Genomic DNA, 15647 nt, shown 5'->3' on the forward strand with positions numbered 1-15647 from the left:
AGGAGATTCCCCTCTCATGTGATGCGGGACTCTTTTGAGCGATTTGACTTTCGTAACGACTGGGCGTGACATCGAATAAGCATGCAAAGGGCAGCCCGTTGGATTCCGAAGGTTGCTTTACGAGGTTGAGCTGCTGTAGTAGAGTAGAGTATGGCGGGGCTTTCCTAATTGCGAGGCCCCGAGAGGGCCTGGACGGAACGGAAGGATGATTTTCCCCCTTTCCGCGGTGAGAAGAACGAGGGAGAGGAAGCCGGTCAGCCGGAATGTTCATGAATGGAAGCTTTCTATTCGTAATACCGCTCATCATCCAATCCCGAGTTACAAGCCTGGCAACGAGGCTTTCTACCCTCATTGTCTCGGCTTTCAAGCTTTCTTCCCTCACTTCTGTCTTCCCGGCGTTTCTGACCTTCTTCTGCAGACAGACAAGCAGCGCTCGCAGCTTGGCATCATGGCAACCGTCAATGGTGCCTCCTCCTCCTCTTCCTCCACCTCTACTTCTCTCCCTTCCGCCGCTCCTCTCTCCTCGTCCTCTTCTTCTACCCCTTCTCATCCGAAATTTGACAGTATAGACTCTGCGGTTGCAGAAATCGGTCGTGGGAACTTCGTGGTGGTGTTGGATGATGAGGATCGGGAGAATGAGGGGGACTTGATCATTGCAGCGGATAAGGTGACAACGGAGCAGATGGCTTGGCTAATTAGGCATAGCTCGTGAGTGAACATACAGCTCTCACTGTCCTTCTCGACATGGTAGCTTGCCCAGGATCGTCTGGCTGATACAAATTGGCCCATCCCCGTGACAGCGGCTTCGTGTGCATCTCTCTGCATCCCTCACGGATCGCTGCTCTAAATCTACCCATGATGTTCCCCAATAACCAAGAACCGAACAAGACGGCTTACACCGTCACTGTGGACTACAAGCACAACACTACTACTGGTATCTCTGCCCATGATCGAGCTCTCACTTCGAGGATGCTGGCTGCTACTGGGACAGATGCCAAGGGCGAGGCAGCAGGAGCGAGAGCGAATGCGCAGGACTTTACGAGACCGGGACATCTCTGTCCCTTGAGGTATACCGAGGGTGGAGTGAGAGTGCGGAGAGGACATACCGAGGCTGCTGTTGGTGAGTAGCAAGTGTGGAAGTCGAGGATAAGCCGGAGAGAAAGAGAGGGTAGAGGCACGTAGCACAACATCCTAACAGCCTCTTCATACCCTTCCCATCTCTTACTGTTCACCTTTTGCTGCGAACAGATCTAGCAACAGCCGCCAATCTCCCACCCGCCGCGCTCCTCTGCGAGCTCGTCGACCCCGACTCGCCTCAGGGCTCCATTGCCTCTCGAGACGCTTGCTTCAAGTTTGCGCGTCAGCACGACTTGAAGATCATTACCATTGATGCACTCAAGGCCTGGAGGGAAGAGAAGGAGGGTCCACTACCTGCAGAGCTTGTAAAGATTGCTGGAAGTGCAAAGCAGAGGGGAGTGGATTTGCAAGAGCAGAGCGTCGTTGGACCTAGGGCATAGGGCCGATCATAAGCGCAGAGGACGGGGAGGTGGGTCAGGCTTCTGTACAGCCGCTCAGATGGGCGGCGCAGGTGGTCAATAAGGAGTCGCGCTATGTCGTACTTAGGATAGCAGGCGATGAAATTCAATGCTTAGAGGAATGATAGTGCAAACAGAGGCGATGCATCGAGCGCTCAGTCTACGAACAAATGAAATCTATAGTGCCGCTACGCTCTCTGTTCTTCCTCCTTCAAACCCCCTATCAGATGATCGCCCTCTCTCTGCCTCCAAGCCAAGGCCAACACCGCTCACACATTCTTGAAACGATCTGCCTCGTTGGCAAATGCTCCCAAGGCTCTCAGCACAATATCAAACGCCTCGACCTGCTCCTTCGTCCACGGCTTTCCTGGCGAGCGGAAAGAAGCCGTGATGAGGCGGGAGAGCTGCTCCCGTAGCAACTTCAATGATAGGAGCGAGGCGAGAGAGGGTAGACGGAATCGCAGCTTGTTACGATCGATGTAGATGGAGTTGCAAGAGAATTTGTAGTCCACATCTCCACACAAAAGGAGAAGAGCGGCATCCAGGACCGGGGCAGTCTCTCTCGCGTAGAGTCGCCTGGATTGCATGATGGTGAAGTAGACGAGATTCGAGACGCCCTTGGGTAGGTCACCCAATCGTAGGCGGAAATTGATAGAGGAAGGATGGATGGCCGCGGGCTGATTGTTGCCGATGGTTCTGATCTGGTAGCTTCTGGGATCGATGGCGAGCAGCTTGGGGTAGAGACCTACGGCGAGGGCTGCGTGCAAGACTGCAATGCTGTGTCCGTTTGAGTCGAGGGAGGCAGGCGTCTCCATCAGCCGCACTTGAGAGCCACCGCCAGACCGATAACGGGTTCCGACGATCTTTTGCTTGGTAGCTTCATCCACTTGCGCAAAGCCAGTGTCGAGAAGAAAGGCCATGTACTGTTGTCGCAGCTCCTCAATCTGCTGGAGCGTCTGATGACTGAGGAAGCTCTTGCGACAGAAGACAAAGTGATGCTTCTGTCCGATGGCCCGTCGCCAACTGTTGAATGCATTGGCGATAGTCAAAAAGTCAGAGTTGCCGACTCGGAAAGAGGCCTTGGCAGCGTCTGCCTCGGCTTCTCGACCGAAGGGAGTTACAAAAGGTGACTTCGAATTCAAGGCAGCAGCAGTCGTCAAGGCAGCGTCAAGGCACTTGAAGAGCGTGGCGATGAGGAGGAATTTGCCCATGTGAACGTCCAGTGGGATCCTAGCCAGATGACGACCAAGCGGCGTGATCTCTTCCGTTGTCGTAAGAGCCTTCACCTCGATCAATGCCGAGACGGCTCTCTGCACATTGACAGGGGAAGGTGGGTCTAGAGCTTGTGCCAGCGCCTCGCCGACGCTGTTGCCAATGCGAATTTTCATGATCTTGAGCTTCAGGGCAAGGTCTTGTAGGGACAGCCGGAGCATCTCTGGCAAAGGATGATCGGCGAGATGCTTGTCATGACGTTCTTTCGTAAACAAGTGGAAGCAGATGCCCTCCTGTACACGACCTGCTCGACCTCTCCTTTGCTTTGCGTTGCTCTTGGCCACGAAGCAGTCAACCAGTTTCGATGTCTGCCTTTTTTCGTCGAAGCGCATCTCTCTATGTTTGCCTGTATCTATGACGCACGTGACGTCAGGTATAGTCACTCCGGTCTCTGCAATGTTGGTTGAGATGACGATCTTGCGCATGCCTTTTGGGGGTATATTGAAGACAGAGCTCTGCTCCTCACTGCTCAGTGTCGAATGTAGGGGGGAAACGATGAAAGATTGTGACCCGAATGCACGATGGGAGAGGAGGAGGTCGTGCAACTTGCGAATGTCTTGCAGCCCTGGCATGAACACCAGGATGGCAGGGCTAAACTGCTCTAGGTCTGGCGAGAAGCAGATGCGCTCTATCAAAGACACAATCAGGTCGTGATTGATGACGTACTCATCCATCCGGTCCATAGTCGAGATGGTCTTGGGCGAGTACCGCTGTCCCTTGAGAGATGTCGAAGCTGTGCCCTGACGCTCGTCTTCATCATCATCGTCATCAGGAGGGACCTCATCGTCCGCCGTCGACTGCAATTTGGCCTTGTTACCCGGCACATCTGCCTTGCGGCCGTACTTGTCCCTTCGCTGGCGGACAGCGTACTGTGAATCGTCCTCCACGATGTAGCCCGTCAACTCGACTGCGTCCTCCAGATAATTCGTTTGCACAGGAAACGTTCTTCCAGGCACTTGTATAACCGCGCAGCCACCGCAATAAGCACTGATACGCTCAGCATCCAGTGTAGCCGACATAAGGATGACCTTGAGGTCCTTGCGATATTGAATGAGGGTCTTCAAGATGATGAGCAAGAAGTCGCTTTCGATGCTCCTTTCGTGAACCTCGTCTATGATGATGTGCGTCACTTCGTTGACAGATGTCCCCTCCAGCATGCGCAGAAGAATACCGGACGTAGCGTAGACCAGCTTGGCTTCCCTGCCGATGTGGCTGTCAAGTCTGATGGCATACCCGACCAGGCTGCTATCGCCTCCCACAGCGCCTCGAGGCTCGCCCAGCTCCTGACTGACTCGCTCAGCAAGGGAGATAGCACTGATTCTCCTTGGCTCAGTACAGTAGATCTTACAGGGCTTTCCTTGTGACATGCAGTGCTCAAGAATGTACGCCGGAATTTGCGTAGACTTACCACAACCCGTCTCACCACTCAGCACAAACACTTGATTGTTGTCGAGGATGTCTAAGATGTGATCGCGATACTTGTAGATGGGTAGAGACTGTCTTTGCGGAAGCATCTTCTGATACGAAGGAGCCGTCATCTTCTCCTGTATTTGCTCCCTCTGCCTCGCTGCTTGCTGTTCGTTGAGAGGTTTGACCGCTCCTTGGGTGAGGGCGCCGAGATGTGACTGGCCATCGGAGTCGCTGACTTTGCCAACGTCGATAGATGTGGCGTTTCCTGCCTTTGCTTGTGCCTTTCGAGCCTCTATCTCATCCAGTCTAGGCTGTACGATCGTCTTGATCTGCTTGAGTGTCTCAACCGCTTTTGCGCTCTTCTCAGTCTTCCTGTATCGCTCCAGCTCCTCGTACCATTCGCGGTATGGTCCAGGTAGACTGCGGTATGTAGGGCGATCCCGCTCTATGCAGTTGAGGGCGACTGTAGCAAGCATATCTTCGGCAGCAGATGCTGACTCTGCCCCTTCACCTGTCAGCTGGAAGATGTCGAGGTAGCTCTGGGAAGACTTCTTGCCTTCCGGTCCCGACCACCGTAGCGTGAGACGACTTCGACAGATTCTGCCCCCGGTCAACACTGCATCGAAACGTGTATGAGCTGTGGGGTCTAGTCGTCTGAGAGACTCTGCGAGCAGAGCACGAGGAGTCCGACCACCTTTGATGGTGGTGGGTAGCGCTCGCACTTTGATAGTCACGCCGGTAGATGCGTCGACGACTTCTTGTGGTGTCTCGTCGAGCAAGCCACCGAACATATCCCCACCCTCTTCATCAGCATGTTCGTCTTTGTTGCCGTTCTCTATGGTGGCCTGCTCATTCGGTGTCGCCGCGCCGCTGGGTGTCGCTTGCGCTGAGCTCTGAGCTTGCGAATGATCCTCCTCGGAGTCAGGCTCTTCACCATCGGCCGCCGTAGTCGAAGCAATCGCTTCCCGTCCTTTGCCGTCATCTGCTTCGACCAGCGTCTCTTCCCAAGCTGTCCTCTCCTGTCGGAGGTACTCTGCAGCACCTTCCCTATCGAAGTCTCTCTGACGCTCTGAATCTTTCATCACGTCTGTAAGACGAGAAGACAGCTTTGTGATTTTTGTGACGTCGAAAGCCGCACTTTCGTTTGCCCCTGTCCGGACTAGCTTTGTTTGCTGACCTTTAAGGCGATCGAGCTTGATCATGCCAAGTCTGGCTCTTGCCCAAGCTGTCGACGGACTTTCTAGGGTGTCCATCAGACCTGACCCACTAGAGCCCTCGCTAATCTCAGTCTCAAGATCCGACACAATAGCAAGGCATGACATTGAGAGACTTCGGAGCTTGTTTGTGAGCTCGGCAGCTTCGAGGTCGGTGACATCAGCAACGGCAGGCGTGCTCTCGCCATTAGTCTTTTTGCCCGTCTTGCCTTTAGCTTGGGAGTTGAAGCCGCCTCTTGGACCCACTGACCGCTCGAAGGAATAGGCGAGGTGCTGGGGCGGTATCGAAGTATCCGTGCTAGAGCTACTCTCGCCCTCTGCGCCTGAATTTTCAGTCTCTAGACCTTTCTGCCGCCTCTCTACAGCTGTCATCTCTTGCTCGTCTAGGACAGACACCAGATATGCGATGCAATCTTCCAGGTCGTACGGTCCCGTTGTGGCTCTCAGAGCCCGCTCTGCTTCTTCTGTGGAGAAGCCGAGTTTCTGTAGAAGGCCATACGTGGTGAGGGCACGAATGTAGAGCTTGTCCTCGTCGAGGAGGTTGGACGGGAGCGGCGTCAGGGCGGAAGTGGGCAGTACACTGCGTTGCCCTCCCGCTTCAGACGGTGTGGCAGCACCAGAAGCAGGTTCTGTAGTGCTGGCAGAAGTGCTGGTGGTTGCCAAGTCGAGGCGCGAGATGCCATTGGCAGCTAATGCGAGTGCCCGTTCATTGGTACTTCCATCGACCTCGAAGCTTGGAAGTGAGCTTGACATGCGACGATCGAAGTCAATGGCCTGCATAGAGGAGACACAGCTGAAGAGTCAGGAAGTGCGCTCACTCCTGCCATTCTTTTGTACTACCTTAATCTCACCTTCCATAATCGAGTGACCTCTCGCTCTGCCCGATCGTTCAGCCGCTCTACCAGCAGCTGCAGCTCCATTTCCTCCGAGTCGACCTCAAAGTCAGCCTCCCCATTCCCTGCTCCCGCTTCTTTTCGCGGTATAGCTCCAGCTCCAGAGACTGCTTGTGAGGCCGAAGAAGCAGTTGCAGCCTGTCCTTTGCCATTGCTCTGCTCATCCTTGGCTTCTTCCTCTGCTGGCGTCTCTACCGGCTTCTTGCTGGGCACACTAGTCGTGGCAAATCCCCTGTTCACCGACGACTTGAGCGTCGGCTTCTTCTTCTTTGCCATGGTAGGGGTGGCTCGTCGAAGGGAGCGCAGGCGAAGAGTGCCAGTGTGGGGGTGAGCTCAACGAGTCAAGGGGGAGGAAGAAGCTCTTCGCTCCACGGTCACCGCCAGATTTTGCGCGGAAAGGCGAGTGGAGTGGAGTTGGTTGTTCTTGCAGTCCGTCCAATCCTTCCCATCCTGCTTGCCTCTACAAGGACCATACCAGCAATATTGCACCCGATGAGCTCATGACCAATAAGCCCTCTTCCGCTCGTCCTCTACCAAGACGATGCCAGCTCACTCTCAGAGCCCACACCGGACCCTGTCATGTAGCGCGCTATGACTCCAATGGCCGTTATCTCCTCACAGCAGGGACCGATCGGACCATCAAGCTCTGGAATGCCTCTTCTGCCGCCGACAGCAGCAGCAGCGATGCAGCGCAGCCCCCACCCATCAAGACGTACTCTTCTGGACACAGCTATGAGATTCTCGCTCTAGATGTCTCGTCTGACAACAGCAGATTCACGAGTGGGGGAGGTGACAAGAATGTCCTCCTGTGGGATGTCGCAACGAGCACTATCCTGCGTCGCTTCTCGGCTCACGAAGGTCGAATCAACGATGTCCGCTTTGCAGGCCCTACATCAGCACAGGGTAGCAGTGTGCTCTGTACAGTGGGCTTTGACGCCATTCTTCGATTCTATGATCTTAGAGCTCAGGGCGCCTGGAGGCCGATCATGGAGTGCAAGGAGGCAAAGGATGCGATCCAGACAATGGCCATTAGAGGCGAGGAAATCTGGACAGGGAGCGTGGACGGGATAGTGAGGTGCTATGACATGCGAAAGGGAGAGGTCAGGGAGGACACAGTGGACGGTGAGTCAGACGAGGGCCACGAATAAGATCTTATAGTCCAGGCGGTGACGCTGATGCTCATGCTGCGTTACCTCTCCTCTGCAGAGCCGATCGTCTCTATCCACGTCTCGACTTCGGGCTCTCTCCTCCTGGTGAGCACGACTGCTTCAATTCACCGACTCTTCGATACCTCAGACGGGTCTCTCCTGCAGACCTTTACCGGCCACACCAACACGTCCTACCGATGTCACTCCACCCTCACCTCTACGGAAGACGCTGTCCTCGCAGGAGACGAGAAGGGCAGACTTAGAGGGTGGGATGTACTAAGTGGGAAAGAGACAGATGTGGCCAATGGCAGAGCGTCGACTATGTCGGAACATGACAAGACGATCCTTTGGACCGAGTGCAACCCCAAGAAGCTGGGAGAAGTAGTCACGTCTGCGGCGGATGGTAGTGTCAAAGTCTGGAGCGGGTGAAGGCATAATTTTGTAGGACCCCTATACCCTGTAATACAATTGAGAAAGTGACCTCGGTACCGTCTCAGGGCTGTACGTGAGCTGATGTGAGCTGTCAAGGCGTCCACGATCAACCCAATCTGTTGCAGTGTGACATGTAGGTATCTCATTACGTGCAGGCAATCTTAACAAAGGCAAGTGCATCAGTGTGTGAAACGATGGACTAGGTATTGTGCCAGACGAGGTTGCGCAGACCATCCCAGTGCTCCGCATTGACGTATAGATCTGCAAAGGGAGAGAGGAAGAAGGATATTCACAGACTTGCCGGCTCATCAGCAACTCTTTCCCGCTAGCCGCAATCTTGATCGACTCCCCGTCAAGCGCAGTAGTACTCACAGTCCATGCTATTCACCAGTCCATTATTCAGATTCACCCTCCTGTTCTCAAACAGCCACATGACACTTCCCCATACCAGTGCTGCAAAGATTTCGAATGATTTGGCGTCCGTCGGAATGGGCTTCTTGGCTGGGTAGCTAGAGGGAACACTTGCGCGGGGTAGCAAGGCGGATACACACCGGGCGCAGGAGTAGAGGACAATCTGGAAGTGGGAGAGAAGAGATCGTCAGACATTCAACAAAGCTAGGTCTCGATCCGGCTACTAGCACGTATCGCGCTTCTTCTCTGAACTCACCTGCTCGTTCACTGTCGTCCTCTCTCCAAAGATGACCCATCCTCCAAACAAGCCAGCCAGGAAGCTATCCATTGACCTCTCCTTTCCACCATTGGTTCTCCTGAGCAAGATCATCAGGAACTTGTACAAGCTTGCAAACTTGGCCAGATTAAACGAATGGTTGCGAGTGGCTGTCAGGATGAATTTGAACTTTTCCCGAGGGGTGCCACGCCCGAAGAGAAAGGTCATGACGAGGGCGTGGGGGAAACGGATCTTGGCGCCGTAGACGGCTCCATTGCGGGCTGCCTGGCGCGGGGGTGGAGTAGAAGGCGAGGTGGAGGATCAGCCTAGACATCGCCTCTACTGTGTGTATCGCCTCATTTGTACTTACCTTTGCGACTGTGAGGACATCGTGATAGGCTGGGTTGAGTGCGATGCGAGTGAGAGACTCGCGAAGATCTTGCATGGTGGAGAGGTGGGGGGAGGGAGCTGGGTAGAGCGGATTTGTCTAGGTGTCTATGAGAGGACCTTGTACCAGCTACTCTGTCTATACCAAGCGGACGACGACAGGCAATGAGGATGACAGAGGTGATTGTTTGCCCGAGATGGTGATGGTTGTGACGGCGTGAATATCTGTGCTGCGAATGTCCTGTGCGGTAGTCTGGTCTGTCCCCGCGTGAGTGAAGCGGTGATGCGGGGTTCGGCCCCTCGGCTCTTTCCAGGTTGGATGCACACTGGCCCGGTCCGCCCGCCCGCCAGGCCAGGCAGAAGCGCGTGCCGCCCGGCGAGTGGAAGCGGACTGGCGGCCTCGTCAGATAAAAAATTTGACGCAGCGGAAGACGTCCAAGCCAATCATCATCAACCTTCGGGTCCTCACTCAGCCCAGGCCTACCACCATCAAAGATCACCCCGTATCATTCGCAGCCATCATGACCATCGACATTGCATCATCTTCTGCATCGACATCGACTGCGGCTCCCACGCTAGCCTCCCTCGAGCAGACACTGTGCTCTCCCTCTCCTCCTACACCTCTCGATGCCCAGTTCCGCGCCCTCTTCACCATCAAGTCCCTCTCCACCTCTTCCTCTGACCCCGCCTCTCTCCCCGAAGGAATCCGCATCATCGGTCAAGCCCTCAGCACCTCCGATTCTGCCCTTCTCAAGCATGAGCTCGCCTATGTCCTTGGTCAGATGCAGGACGCGAGAGCCATTCCTACCTTGAAGCGGGTACTGGAGGATACAGCCGAGCATGCAATGGTCAGGCACGAAGCTGCCGAAGCCATGGGAGCTATTGCCGATCCAGTTGCTCTGCCCATATTGGAGCATTACAGGAATGATGAGGACGTCAGTGTCAGGGAGACGTGCGAGCTGGCCATTAGAAAGATCGAGTACGAGGTCAAGAGGCCAAAGGCAGATGGTGCCAAGAAGGAAAAGGCCGAAGATAAGTGAGTAAAGAGCTACTGAGGAAGCTGTTGAGAAGATTTGATTAAGCGAGAATGCGAGCTGATGTGATGCTCGTACCGTCGCACCCCACCCTAGCCCCTTTGCGCCAATCGACCCAGCCCCTGCCTTTCCAGTCTCCTCTTCCCAGCCAGGCGCTTCAGCAGCCTCTACCTCCTCCTCTGAGCTCCTTTCCTCCATCCCAGTCTACCGAGACACCCTCCTGGACGCCTCGCAGACCCTCTTCGACCGCTACCGCGCCATGTTCAGTCTGAGGAATGCAGTGCATGCCGCTCGGCGCGAGACGGAGAAGCAGTCCCTCACACCCCAGGAACGCTCCGAAGCCCAACTCAAGGGTCGTCAGGCGGTGCAAGCCCTATGCGACTCCCTTCAGGACAAGTCGGCCTTGTTCAGGCATGAGATCTGCTTTGTGTTTGGTGAGCTGGCACACGCTTCATGCGTTCCTTCCATGCTCAAGGTACTTGGAGATGATAAAGAACATGAGATGGTGCGGCACGAGGCGGCAGAGGCGCTTGGTGCCGTGGTTGAGGAAGGAGATGCAGCAGAGGCGGGAGCGGATGAGGAGAGTCTGACGAGTCAGGTGATGAAGGAGCTGAAGAGATGGGCCGAGGATCTGCAGGCTCCCAGGGTCGTAAGGGAAAGCTGTATCGTAGCGCTGGACGAGATGGCTTGTGAGTAAATTCCGCACCAGCAGTGGAGCTGGAACTGGAGCCAAGTCTCCAACAAGTGCTGATCAATTTTGCCTCACCCCACTTTTCGACCCCCCCTCTCATGCAGACAACAACGACCCTTCGCAATTCCAGCCGATGGACAACGCCCTCCCCGAGCAGGTAGCTGCTGCTTGAATCCCCTACTTCTTCGCAGCTCCGGCTCCCACTCCCTCATTTCGACTTGTATATTAATTTCAGTCAATTCGCCCCTCTCAATGCCACTCGTTCAAGCATTACACCCTTCCAGCCCAAAGCCTACGTGGTACGCAATATTAGATGACAATTGACGACGACGACGAGAAGGAAAGGTATAAAGGAAAGCGGGAGAGGAACAGCAAGAAGTACACAAATCCATGTATCAATCAGGCCCACCAGAACACGAGCGCGAATCAAACGCCACCTTCTCACTTGCTCACCCCGTCCCCACCACCAGCAGCACCAGCGGCGGCGGCGGCGGCGGCGGCCCTTCTCCTCCTCTCCAACGCAGCCTGCAGCACAGAAGGATTTGCTGCCCTCTTCTTCCCGGCCGTAGGCGCAGCAGACGCAGATGCAGCGGGTGTGGAGCTCATAGGCGGTAGTGACGACAGCGCGGGGGCAGGCTGTGTGGCGTTCTCCCTCGCCCTTGCAGAGGAGGAAGAAGATGAGGAGGAAGAGACGCTCCGCTGATTGGGCACGTCTCTGGAGCTTAGCGCGGGGCGTGAGGCAACCTCTGCTCCGCTCACACGCTGCCGTTTTGTTGATGAAGAGGCAGCGGCGGCGGCTCCATTGGACGATGCTGATGCTGAAGAGGATGGTTCTGTGTTTGTCTTGCGAGGTCGACGAGCCCCATCTTCGATCTTTGCGCTCTCGACTGCGGGCGGGGTAGTACTTGGAAAATGTTTGGGAGCGGGCTCGGAGGAAGCGTCTAGCTCTGCTTGGCCATCCTCGTCGATGCCATCCTCATCTACCTCCCCTGCGTCTTCGCTCTCCAAATCATCTCTGCTGCGTTTGAGCTCAGAGCTGACCAGTCGCTGGACCGGAACCTCGTAGGTAGGCTGGTGCGATTGCGTCCTCCTGGCGCTCGATTTCGGGCCCACCGATTCAAGGACGTACGACATGTCGCTGTGAGCGGTATGATCTGCCTCTGCGTGTGAATCGAATTCTGCCTGAGCAAGCTGCTCCGTCATCGGCGCATCTTGCGGTGTAGTGGCATCTTCTTGCTCTTGTTGTGCCTGCGCCTCGGCAATCGACCTAGCCGCTTCCTCCCTTGCGAATTGCATAGCCTCTGTCTCCCGCCTCTCAGCGGCTTCTGCCCTCTGTCTGACCTCTTCCACCTGCTGCTCACGCTCTTCGAGACGATCTTCCATCTTCTTCAAGTCTGCTTCCCTCTCGAGCAATTGCGTCTGTAGCTTGTGTAGCTCTGAGGCCAAGCGCTCTTGAGCATCCGAATCAGATAAGTCTACCACTGGTCTCGCAGAGGCGGAAGTCGACCGTAGAGGGATACGGGTAGCTTTGGGGCGACTTCCTGTAGACTTTTGGAGCTGCTCTCCCTCTTCTGAGGTTGCTTGCTCGGTAGCGGGAGCAGCGCTTTCCTTGAGGGCTTTTCTCTCCCCTTCCCACGCGAACAAGGCCTTCTCGTTGGCAGCGATCGCCAACGATAGGGCCCTCACTGCAGGATGAGCTGAAGCATGGGCTGCCAAGGTATAATCCTTTCGCAGCGGCCGACCCGATGGGAACAGATCGGACTGTAGTGACCTGGGCGCGTTGTCTCCTGTCAGGGCAGCCGAAGCTTCGCCAAGCGCGTTGATACTCTCTGTGCAGAGCCTTCGCATCGCCGAGTTGCTGGCGAGGGTACTGCTCCTCTGCGTCTCCAGCTCGGAGATTTGCTGCCGGTAAAGAGAGGACGCTGAATCCTGCAAGCTGCTGCTGCCCTTGGCAGGGAAGACTCCAGGTACCACCACGAGTCGAGAACATCCATTGCGAGCAGCCAGGATGGCAGCGTCTGCGAAGCGCTCTCGCTGTCGAGCAACTGAGCGATCGTTGACCAGCTTTGCCTGACGCGTAGAGGCTTTGAGCGCCTGATTCTCCCTACGCGACCGACCCAAGTCCTGCTGAAGCTGCCTTTTCACCGACTCTGAGGCATTCAATTGCGTCTTCGTGAGGCTGTATAGAGGATCCCGACATCTTGTCAGCTGCTTTCCATGCCTCTTGGCTCAAGCTCCGTCCTCTCTTGCTCACCTCGCCTGAGTCTTTGCTATTTCCTCATTCCTCTTGCAGCTATCCACCTGAGCGAGCATATCCCCTTTCTCACTCTCCATCCTCTCAATTTTCCTCTCGAGCTCTCTCAGTCTTCCGCTGAGTGAGAGACGGAGGTCAGCGTCCTGCTCTTTCTGAGCCAGGATTTGGGTGCATGCATCCGCCAAGGTTCCAAAGGTCAAGCTGTCGAGGCAGGAAAAGTCCAGAGCAGCCTTGGATGATTGCGGCGCATACGCGAGTAGTGAGGCCAGAGAGCTTGTGCCCTCGAGCTGTGGAGCCTCTGTCATGCGTACTAATAGCTGTTCAGTGGCAAGTGGGAGCGTATTGAACGGGAAGAGGAGGGGAGGGTGAATGCACACCCACATCAACACACCATCAACCCTCGACGCGCTGGCGGAGTTGCAAACACAAAGCCCTCTTTCCGTTCGCCGTTCCCTCTGAAGTCTTACTTCTTCCCGTGCTCGGCCACGCCTCAGCAACTGAATCTCCTGTCTCACCTCACTCGTTGCAATGGGCAAGCCAAACAAGACGAAGCACTCCAACTCGTCCGCAAAGCACGGCGGACTAGGCTCCGGAGGCAGAGGTATGGGTGGAGGCGCTCGGGGTGGGAAAGGCCGGAATCGCGGGCCCAGGGTCATGGGCGCCGGCTCAGAGGTCTTTACGGAAGGGTGGAGACCAGCGTCAGCCATCGACGATGTCAAGGTCGAAGAGGATGAAGACGAAGAGGAGTCCAGCGAAGATGGCGAGGACAGTGACAGAGACGACCGCGGAGAAGGACCGTCGTCTTCGCGGGGGCCCGAGTCTCTTCCCCAGGAGGGGAGCGCTGAGGAAGAGGAGGAAGGGTCTGGGGACGAGGAAAGCCAGGACGAAGACGGAAGAGAGGATCATCATAGGGGCTATGGTCTGTCCGGAGAGAAAGGGTCCGAAGGTATACCGATGCCACTGGCGATGTGGGTGAGTCCAGCAGCTCGCGTGCCGTTGGTGGCCACCGCATATCCCGATCCTGAGACGGTTCTCTCGTCTGGAAAATCTTTTGCGTACAGGATTTCAATCACTGCGATCCCAAGCGCTGCAGTGGAAAGAAGCTTGCTCGATTGGGCTTCGTCAAGGAGCTCAAGGTTGGGCAGCGCTTCGGAGGCATTGTGTTAACGTGAGTAGAAAGGGAGACGCTATCACCTGCAGCTGCTGACAGCACCGTCATTCGTCATCATTCTAGGCCTAATGCCACTCAAGTGCTGGCTCCAGCTGACGCTCCCATTCTGAAGGAGCGTGGACTGGCTGTAGTAGAGTGCTCTTGGGGTAAGTATGCGCATGGGAGGGGACTTCTTTTGCAATCGCTGACAATGACTTCCCCACATTTGTCCTCTGACAGCGCGGCTAGATGAGATACCTTTCAAGCGGATCAAGTCTGCACACGAACGGCTCCTGCCAGAGCTCGTTGCAACTAATCCAGTCAACTACGGAAAGGTATCAAAGCTCAACTGCGTCGAGGCGCTAGCTGCTGCGCTCTACGTCTGCTCGATGCCAAAGCTGGGCGAGATCCTGCTCTCCAAATTTGGCTGGGGTCATGCTTTCCCCAGCGTGAATGCAGAGATCATTGAGAAGTACGTTCACTGCAAGGATGAAAAAGAGATCAAGGCGGTAGCTCAACAGATGGCGACGGAGAACGACAAGGCGAGGCGGGAACGTGGCACTCGAGACGTCCTGCAGGAGATGGAAGGCAGTGGAGACGAAAAGGACGTCGAGGAAGGCGTGACAAACACCGCAGATGATCAGGATGACTTGGCTACCGTATTCGAGAGGGATGTGGCGGTATCTTAATCACTCTGCTGCAGGACCGGCGATATCATCTGTCATTGCCGAACGCCTCGCAGCTGCCACATCGTACCATCAGGCGTGACCCCCGCGACCCTGCCGGCCGCGCCGCAACGGCATGAATGGGTACAGCCTGCTTGATGCGCCAAGGGCTGCAGGAGGATCTAATCGCACTCCCTCTAAGCGACGACATGCAGCGGCTGCTCCGCCGATGGCAAGATGAGAAGCGCACGCATAGGCGAGGAGTAGCATAGTGTGTCCATTGGACTAGAGACGCGGGTTCCGCCACGAAGAGAAGCATTGGCTGCATAAGAGGTCCGTTGCGGAGAGTGGGCAGACGCCGACGCGTTATATTTTGATCCTGTCATAGGTTTGTCTCGCCTAAATTGGGAAACAGAGCTCTTTGGATAATCGTCATCGCGAGCTTGGCCTTGGCCTGAGATCAGCCCGAGGCGCCAGAAGACCGAGGGGGCGTGGGGCCGGCGAGATGGTGGCCCAAGGTCGTCGATGAATGTGTCGAAGAATCTATGGTGCATCATTTTGCGGACGCTGACGTCACGCGGCCAGGGTTTGCGTCTGTGCCTTGCCTGCATGACGCCGCGCTTCTCCGCCCAGGGTCTAGCCTCGCGTGCTCTGCCTGCTCCCTGGGGCCCTGTCCTGCATCGCCCAGATACCAACCCCGATGCCGGCATCATTGTGCACCAGCACCGCGTGGAGGTGGGTGACCTAAAGAAGAAAGTAGGGGGGACCTTGCCGCCAGGCCTCTCTCTTTGCTCCAGCGCACACAGGGCCCTACCCCATAAGTAGAGGCACTGCCTGCTCAAGGACTGCTCCTGCCTCTTTCCTCTTTCCTCACATATTCCTTCACGTCTTCTGT

The 15647-nt window shown here is 55.8% G+C and overlaps 7 protein-coding genes across 7 annotated transcripts; 4 read left to right on the forward strand and 3 right to left on the reverse strand.

Moving 5' to 3' along the window:
* Window positions 1-448: 448 nt before the first annotated feature.
* BCV69DRAFT_247938 (hypothetical protein) lies at window positions 449-1517 on the forward strand (the record flags this gene model as incomplete). The annotated part of the gene is made up of 3 exons (XM_025490268.1): window positions 449-708; window positions 801-1120; window positions 1249-1517. 3 exons carry the CDS (start codon window positions 449-451, stop codon window positions 1515-1517), a joined length of 849 nt encoding a protein of 282 aa, XP_025348568.1.
* A 287-nt stretch (window positions 1518-1804) lies between these two features.
* On the reverse strand, window positions 1805-6662 carry BCV69DRAFT_290017 (P-loop containing nucleoside triphosphate hydrolase protein; the record flags this gene model as incomplete). Its single annotated transcript, XM_025493692.1, has 5 exons — window positions 6283-6662; window positions 5356-6205; window positions 3171-5304; window positions 1896-3143; window positions 1805-1853 (listed from the first exon to the last, which is right to left on the reverse strand). Exons 1-5 carry the CDS (start codon window positions 6598-6600, stop codon window positions 1805-1807), a joined length of 4599 nt encoding a protein of 1532 aa, XP_025348569.1. The 5' UTR covers window positions 6601-6662.
* A 162-nt stretch (window positions 6663-6824) lies between these two features.
* BCV69DRAFT_248226 (WD40 repeat-like protein) lies at window positions 6825-7901 on the forward strand (the record flags this gene model as incomplete). Its single annotated transcript, XM_025490285.1, has 2 exons — window positions 6825-7446; window positions 7531-7901. The coding sequence occupies 2 exons, from the start codon at window positions 6825-6827 to the stop codon at window positions 7899-7901; spliced, it is 993 nt and encodes a 330-aa protein (XP_025348570.1).
* A 202-nt stretch (window positions 7902-8103) lies between these two features.
* Window positions 8104-9016, reverse strand: BCV69DRAFT_247647 (peroxisomal membrane protein 4; the record flags this gene model as incomplete). The annotated part of the gene is made up of 4 exons (XM_025490257.1): window positions 8104-8165; window positions 8277-8478; window positions 8572-8856; window positions 8942-9016. The coding sequence occupies 4 exons, from the start codon at window positions 9014-9016 to the stop codon at window positions 8104-8106; spliced, it is 624 nt and encodes a 207-aa protein (XP_025348571.1).
* Window positions 9017-9406: 390 nt separating this feature from the next.
* BCV69DRAFT_282135 (ARM repeat-containing protein) lies at window positions 9407-11124 on the forward strand. Its single transcript, XM_025492243.1, has 3 exons — window positions 9407-9994; window positions 10089-10681; window positions 10788-11124. Exons 1-3 carry the CDS (start codon window positions 9480-9482, stop codon window positions 10853-10855), a joined length of 1176 nt encoding a protein of 391 aa, XP_025348572.1. The 5' UTR covers window positions 9407-9479; the 3' UTR covers window positions 10856-11124.
* BCV69DRAFT_282136 (hypothetical protein) lies at window positions 10935-13269 on the reverse strand. Its single transcript, XM_025492244.1, has 2 exons — window positions 12938-13269; window positions 10935-12862 (listed from the first exon to the last, which is right to left on the reverse strand). Exons 1-2 carry the CDS (start codon window positions 13240-13242, stop codon window positions 11125-11127), a joined length of 2043 nt encoding a protein of 680 aa, XP_025348573.1. The 5' UTR covers window positions 13243-13269; the 3' UTR covers window positions 10935-11124.
* A 152-nt stretch (window positions 13270-13421) lies between these two features.
* Window positions 13422-15181, forward strand: BCV69DRAFT_282137 (DUF367-domain-containing protein). Its single transcript, XM_025492245.1, has 4 exons — window positions 13422-13909; window positions 13999-14105; window positions 14172-14254; window positions 14328-15181. The coding sequence occupies exons 1-4, from the start codon at window positions 13466-13468 to the stop codon at window positions 14774-14776; spliced, it is 1083 nt and encodes a 360-aa protein (XP_025348574.1). The 5' UTR covers window positions 13422-13465; the 3' UTR covers window positions 14777-15181.
* The last annotated feature ends 466 nt before the right edge of the window (window positions 15182-15647 follow it).

The sequence above is a fragment of the Pseudomicrostroma glucosiphilum genome (genome assembly GCF_003144135.1).
Source record: "Pseudomicrostroma glucosiphilum strain MCA 4718 unplaced genomic scaffold BCV69scaffold_5, whole genome shotgun sequence".
Classification (NCBI taxonomy): domain Eukaryota; kingdom Fungi; phylum Basidiomycota; class Exobasidiomycetes; order Microstromatales; family Microstromataceae; genus Microstroma; species Microstroma glucosiphilum.